We start from the raw sequence: 7924 nt of genomic DNA on the forward strand, positions 1-7924 counted from the left end.
CATCACCTACAATAAATATTAGCTAAATTGTGTTATTATTAATCAAATATATATATGTGTGTGTGTGTGTGTAAGATAACTAGGCTTATTAAGGCTTGAAGGGCTGCCTGGACTTTTTTTTACAGAACTTATTAGGGTCAGGTCTTCAAGTCCAATCACTTTAAAAAATTTAATTTTTAAAATTCAAACTCTTATTTAAATAAAGCTTCCAAAATTAAATCTTATTCCCAACTTTAGTTAGCTGCAGCCTAGAGTCTTTACTCTTTACCCAATTTGATTATTGCTGTACGTTACATTATCTTCAATTTCAGCGAATTTTGCTTTCTTTACTCTCACCTTGTACGCTACTGTATTGGTGTGTCTGAGTCTTTGATTTTGAGACAGTCACATCCTTCACCAGAGACTTGAAGAATCGTAAATTTCATTCCTGATATTGATCACTTTATTAATTTTATTTCATGTTTTATTTTATTCTACCTCACATGTCAACAGTCAATTGACTTCTTTTCCCAACTAGATTATTCCTCTACCAAACATTCGTAAAAAATTTCACAACGGAAAAAATGTTTGGAGGGCGAAGGGCCATTTTTCCTTCTTTACGCTCACCGTAACATGCTCTTGTATTTGTGTACATAAAATATTTCATTGACTACTTAGGAAAACGAAACGAAGCATCAATTTCAAACTAATGCATTCAACCAGATGAAATTGATACTGGGCAGAGAACAACCCATTTAAACCCAAAAAGATGAAACAAAACATGATTATAAATGGTCAGAACCAGCTTTTTGACAAATTAAGCCACATAGATGAAACTTATATACTGTGAAAAGTTCGTTCCTCCTCCGTTATCACTTCGAACAGCAAAGATCAGAGTTTCAGTACTTGGCCCTAAATTACAGAAAATGAAAGGAAACAAGTCCCCTAGAGTAGGGATTGTCTGAAATTTCTAAAATAAATATTTTCAACCGTTGGATTTTTTGTGATGGCGCAGATCATGCACATGGCTGAGCCCAGAGATAGGGCGTCACGTGGCGGATTAACCACAAATCATGATCTACACTGTCCCAACAATCCAACAACCAAAAATTGCTACTCAAAAAACTTTAAACAACCCCTGCGTCACGGAACCTGGATTCAGTCCATCAGACTGTCCTGATGACTTGAAGAACTAATGGGTTTACCTTCCCTTCCCTACATGCCATACCTAGTTATTCCATGAGGATTAACTTGAGCTAGATGAACGCCTTGAGTTCTCAAATTGGCTTCACTCCAGATCAGAGGTGCCACCATTGAGTCCAAGCTCAGCATCCTCTTTTTAGCTTCACCCGGTGGTCCTTCCAGAGTCAACCCTCCAAGGCTTTCAAGTGATCTCAAGCAGCTTTCGGCGCAACAGTCACCTCGCTTCTGAAAGAAACTATGCTGTGCTTCTGGAACATGCACTCCAGTTGCCTCGGACGATGGTAAGGAGCAAAAGCCTAGGGGATCGAGCACAGAAGATTTTGGTGTTTTATTTCCCACGCCTTGAAATTTTTGGTTGTCTGCGTCTATTACAGTAGCACCAATAAATTGATCCGCTAACATCTTACAAGCACTCTCAAGCATGGCCATATATTTCCTCTCTGCATCTTGGCGTATCTGCAGGTGCTTCTCTGCCTGCAGCACAAGAATTCTTTAAAATAGTGAACAGGACATAGTTATGAGATTTAAGACCAAAATTACGTTCTAATCTCAACACTCTGATACAGGTGTAATGGGTATGTACTGAATGGCAGGAAGAATATTAGGTTACAGATTGGGGGAGTAAGCAGTCACTGCTAAATCACTAACTCCCAATTGAGATTAATGATAAAACTGTCACAAATGAATAATAATAATCTTCTTCATTTTTGCATTCATGGTTTTGTTATTTCTCTTAACCATTGATTTGCAATTTAATGGAGGTTAACTCCCCCGCCCCTCCTCTTCTCAGACGGAAAAAAAAAAAAAAAATCCACCAACACCCGCGCAACCCTTGGTTAAGATATTTACCTCGACTAGCAAGTGCAGTTTACTTTGCACTTCCATTTGTGCTCTTAATGCTTCCTTGACTTCATGACCCCTAAAAATCACACAGAAACTCTTAAGTAAATAATTGTTCAAGCTTTCAGGCAGGCATGATTTCAACAAAGCATGAAATATTGAAAATCCTTACTCATTTGAATCAGAAGCCGGCAACTTTGGAGCAGAGTCACCAGGGCTTTCTAAGAGATACGAAGCAGATATTCCTTCCATAATTTTTCAACAAATGAGTTAAAGTTTACTCTTGGCATGATTATTTACAAAATATAGTCACTCAGCAACTACTACACTACAACAAAAGCCTTTTCCCTAGATAGTCACATAAAAATAAGATAGGGGGGAAAAACCCTTATCCCACTAAGTAGGGCTGGCACTACATAGATCATATGATGCCATTATGCTATGTTCAAAACTAATTCTTCTGATAAATCATTAACCAGAAGATCCTGAATTCATGATTAATGACTCCTTTATTAGTGTACTCAGCAACTACTAAACTAATAAACTCAAATTCTAATTACAATTTTCGCCTTGTATCAGATAATGGTTTCCAGATGCACCAAGAAAGAGACTCTAATCATGTTATAGAAGATAAAGGCAAGATTAGAAAATTATGTCAAAAAAATTCAGATGACTAACATAATTGGAGACTATAGAGAGATGCATGAGAACCCACCATCTTTGCATTCCTCTCCAGTATCTTTTCCCGATTGCTTGCCAAGTCTGTATTTCTGCGATGCAGCAAAAAACAGCTTAAACCAAAAAATGACTGCAAATTTCACCTTCACTTGAAATTATACAGTTTATGGTATTAATAAAAGAACAATATGGACACAAACCTGAAGATGACTCTTTAAATGATAAAGAGTCAGACCCTTGACATTCATGGTCCGCATGATTGCTTTTGGTGTAGCTTCTGCATATGACAATTTTGATAATAGAAGTTTTTATTAAAGACAGAAATTAAAAAAAAAAAAAAAGAGTGATAGTATATCCTTTCAACAAGCTATGCAAAAGAAAGTATGTAATGCAAGTGTCACATCAACAATAGAAATAAAAAGCCACTTAATCCCTGTGAAAGTTTAACAAGCAAAGTCTCATGAAAACAGTTGTTAGCTAAAGCAGAGGGGGAAAATCACTTTGTCTAACAGAAAAGATAAATTTGGGCCTGTTTGTTTAAACTTTTTTTCTTGAAAAAATCACCAATTTTTTGGGGAAAAAATCTATTTTGTGAATTTTTATTATATTTGTTTACACTTTTGAAAATAATCAGAATTAAAAAAAAATCTAATCATTTTGAGAAGTTATTTTAAGTAGCTTCTGAAAATAATTTAATGTGATATATGAGAAATAATACCAAAAAACAAATGTGGAGATACACAAAGATATCATAAAATTTTAAAATAACTAAATAATAGATCAGTTTTTATAAATAGAGATCACAAAGATATCATAAAATCTAAAACTAACTTAATAATGACTTTTAATTATTACAACCAAATATAAAATAATGTCTGCTTTTTATGAAATCTCTATAAAATAAACCTCTTCTTATAAAATCTCTAAAATATCTAAAAATCACTTATTTTTTAATATTAAACAAATAGGGCCAAAGACTACTAATTCTTTAAGATACAAGCCAAATCCTCGAAACAAATGCACCAAATTGTTGTGGAGCACACTTCTGTATGGCCTTTCTTACTCCTGCCAAATTCTATACTTAACAATAAAAACTTTTACACAGTCAGAGCACAAACCAGGTTTAACCAAAAGCTCTAGAAGGCCTGATCTAAATATAATTGGCTGTCATATCCAAAAGCAGTTTCAGAACGGTATTAACATATAAATCACCCATCAAGAGGAAATGCTTTGGGTGGTGTCTCAATCTACAAAGATTACTGTTGAGCACTCGCATGCAAATGAAAGGCATGACTTTTAAGCAGGCTTCGGATTTTCAATGGGGATCGGCAAGAAGGAATTTATCGTTATTCACAGAATGGCTGCAAAAATAGAAGGGTTTACTAGAACACATGCCCAAAAAATCCAGAGCCGAAATCCTTTCATCCTAATTGGAAAACTAATGAAACTATTCATACATTTGAGAGAAGTCCGAATAAAATATTGAAGCCATGTGAATTGTAGAAAATGCAAAGTGATGCGGTGTGATATAGAAATGTTGGGCTTCAGCAGACACCATACACAGGTATGCTAAAAATTGCAATGATACAAGTGACACACGAAATAATCCAATAGATTTCATTTAATCAAACAAGTGAAATGTAGATTTCAACTTACTAGTCATAAAACATGTCAAGCTTGATGTTATTATGAGGCTTAACAAACAGGCCAGGTTTAATATTCTGAGAGCAAGCTTAATTGTCAATCTGTGATGAATTCATGCAAAAATATCTTGTTTATTAGTGCTGAAGCGAATTAAAAATGGGAGGAAAAAATTCATCAACTCAACAAAGTTTGTGAATCCCTTGAAAAGCCATTAAGCCCTCATCTTCCACTTTAAAGAGCTTTAAGTCAAAATTCGTCACGTGATTTGAGATGTTTGTTTGCATGCCAATAAATGCACAAGTCTTCTAAGTCTACGATCAGTGAAATAATAAATGTGAGGCAAAAACCCAAAAGCACAATGCAAGAACTATACAAGTATATAACTTGGTAAACGTTTTTACTGCATCAGATATAGCATTACGTGTACGTTACCCATTAACAATTCACTTCTAGACCCTAATCAGATAAAACAGGCTCCAGTTGTTCGTACCATTCAGCTGTCAAATTAAAATTGCGGAGCAAGTCTCCCCAAGGATAATGTTCTCCTTTTCACAACCCTTATAAGTAATTATATTCGTCAAGGTGGAAGAAGTAACCAACATATTCAACATATACATGCTAACGAAGGCTTCTTGGTATAAATAACTACAAGTACTTAAAAAGGAAAGAACAAAATAGTTCAACTCCAAATATTCCAACCAAAGCTAACGAGAATAAGTAATTTCAGTTATTTCAATAGAGTTTATATGAGATAAGAAAAGGCCCATTTTCCTTGCTTCCAGGAGATGAGTCACTACAAACAAATGGAAATAAAGAAACCATCCCAAATTCCCCAAAAATCCCAACCTTTTAAATACCAAGTTAGCTCAACCACTGCCCAATCTTTTATACCCATGAAATTGGTGCATCATGCCCAACAAAAAGCTTGCATAAATAGAATACGATTTTAATGAAGGCGGCAAAAAAGGTCAAGTAACAAATTACTTACTACTGGCACCTCCAAGCTGAGTGACCGCATCAACAAATCGCTCGTGAAGGTCAGCAGTCCAACGAAGACGAGGTTTGGGATCAGCGGTCAGGACAAGACATGGGTCTCCAAGGTGACTGTGGCTTAATCCACCCTGCATATTTTCTTGACCAAATGTCCCTTCGTGAGGATGTATTAGTCTCGAAAACATAATACTCTTTTTCCTATTCCTTCTTCTTTGAAGACAATCCCGGGCACTGATGAATCAGAAAATAAATCGAAGGACCAGATCCAGAGTCATCTCCATTCCCAGGAATGCAAGTAAACAGAAGAAGAGAGAGAATGAGGGTAAAACGAGCAAACGGAGCGAGTGAAAAGCGCGACGTCAGAAATAATTTGACACAAGTGAGGGAATGGAAGAGTGAAAATGATGAGAAAGGCAAAGCAAGGAAATGGAGCTGGCAATGTCACGCTTTTCTGGGATTTTGTCCCTTTCTGCCAATATTTGTGAAAAACGATTTTTTTATAAAAATAAAAAATCAGTGATACTGTCTGTCGATTATTGCCATCCTCTCGCTCTTTTTTTTCTCTTCTTTTCTTTTGTTTTTTTTTATTGGTTGCTCTGTTTCGTGTTTCCACCATCAGTCATTTTCTGTGGGCTGACAAATAGAGCCTGCATATTGTAATAATATGTTTTTTTTTTTAACCCTTAATTCAAAAATATGCTTTACTCCACCCACAGCTGTGTGGCGCGCAGTGCAGAGCGGTTGGGATGAAAATTGGTTCGCCGAAATAAGTTTTGATCAAATAGATTGAGTTTGTTAGATAAGTTAAAAGCTTGAACATCGCTTGAAATTTATATAGGTTTGGATCTATTTAAAATTTAACTTAACCTATAAATTTATTTAAAAATTTACTTAAACACTGGCATTTTTAATAAGCTTATATAAAAAGATTTAAAAGTCATATAAGTTTTAAGATTATTAAAGTTTACATATATATTTCTTGATTTACCAACTAAAATGCGTAATAAATACAATAACTTAAACTATAATACAAAAATATAATATAAAAATAACATTGAAATCAATACATATATAAATTCAATCTATTACATTGATTAAAACTTAAATAATGAAACTCGTATATCATGAATTCATCATATAAAATATAATAAAAAAGAATATAGACAAAAAAGAGTTGTCTAGCATTTTAGAGCTTAACCTAAAAGAAGAACGAGAAGAGAGTGGAGTTAATTATATTCAAATTTCTAAACTAAATATTATATATCCTATATAAGTAATATGCTATATAATAATAATATATATGTAAATATGTTGGCCTATAAGGCTCGCAGGTTAGGCTTTGTAAAAATAAGTATGTCTTATTTGCCTAAATCTAAACTAGCCCCTATTTAGTAAAAAAACTTTGTCTGGCCTAAAGTAAGCTAGCTTATAAGTCCATTATAGAGACTTGGCTTACTTTCACCCCCAGTGTAATGCAATATATAGAATTTGTGAAATAAAGTAAACTATATTATTTATATAGTATAGTTTTTTTTATTTTCTTACCATTTAATGAAGATTTAAGTATTAAACTTCTATCCAAACCCAAACTCATCGATTATATATATAAGTTTAGTATATTTTGTAATTTGTATCGGATAAATATACTCATTTGAACATTTAATATGTAATAAAATTAAAATTAAAATTTAATAATATTTTTAAAATTTCAAAAGTTAAATTTATTTTTTATTTTTAAAATTTATGATATTATGTTAACATATTTTCTATATATATGTATCATATTAAATATTAATTTTTTGAATGACTTATAAATACATAGAGTTTATGGAATAATAAATTTCAAGTATTGAAAACCAGACTGATTGTTAAATTAGTCAAAATACTAATTCAAGAATTAATAGTTAAGATTGTAGTTGATTCATACTAAACTGGTCATTTTATTAAAACAATCAAGATGCTAGTTTAATAATTCAATCAAGTGGGTTGACCTGAATTTTCATGCTGTAATAGATTTTGAAATAAAATATGTTATTTGATTTTTTTAATATATATGTTGGCTAAAATTTTTTTTAATATATATGAATTACCAATTTATTAAACAATTTTTTGAATGTTATTTAAATGTTAAATTACAGAATATGAAAAATTATGGAATGAAATAAGGGTTGATTTATATTGTGAGAAAATTAATCTTCGAGTCCTTCTAATTTTTTATCAAATTTAAATTAGATCTTTGTAATTCATTTTAATCAAACTCTTGTAATTTAATTGATTAAATATATTAGTTTTTAAATATTAAAATTATCAATGAATAATTAGCTTTTCTAAAACAAAAATACTTTTAAAATTGATTCAATAATTTTATCCAAAAAAAGTAAAATGACAATTTGATTTCATACAATGTTTACATTTTTATTACAAATTTTATGAAAATTCTATATATATATATATATATATAAGTTATTTAGAAAGCATAATCTAATTATATAAATCAAGTGTCACAAAAAATATGTGATTAATTATAAAATTATATAATATTTAATAAAATATATATGTTCTTAATCTTATTTTAAAAAAATTAAGG

The 7924-nt window shown here is 31.9% G+C and overlaps 1 protein-coding gene across 1 annotated transcript; it reads right to left on the reverse strand.

Moving 5' to 3' along the window:
- Window positions 1–749: 749 nt before the first annotated feature.
- Window positions 750–5754, reverse strand: LOC129292094 (protein PHR1-LIKE 2-like). Its single transcript, XM_054929614.1, has 6 exons — window positions 5333–5754; window positions 2901–2977; window positions 2738–2792; window positions 2195–2267; window positions 2032–2101; window positions 750–1656 (listed from the first exon to the last, which is right to left on the reverse strand). Exons 1-6 carry the CDS (start codon window positions 5520–5522, stop codon window positions 1195–1197), a joined length of 927 nt encoding a protein of 308 aa, XP_054785589.1. The 5' UTR covers window positions 5523–5754; the 3' UTR covers window positions 750–1194.
- Between the last annotated feature and the right edge of the window lie 2170 nt (window positions 5755–7924).

This window comes from Prosopis cineraria, unplaced genomic scaffold (assembly GCF_029017545.1).
Source record: "Prosopis cineraria cultivar Desert tree isolate PC_DT_omini unplaced genomic scaffold, ASM2901754v1 PC14, whole genome shotgun sequence".
Classification (NCBI taxonomy): domain Eukaryota; kingdom Viridiplantae; phylum Streptophyta; class Magnoliopsida; order Fabales; family Fabaceae; genus Prosopis; species Prosopis cineraria.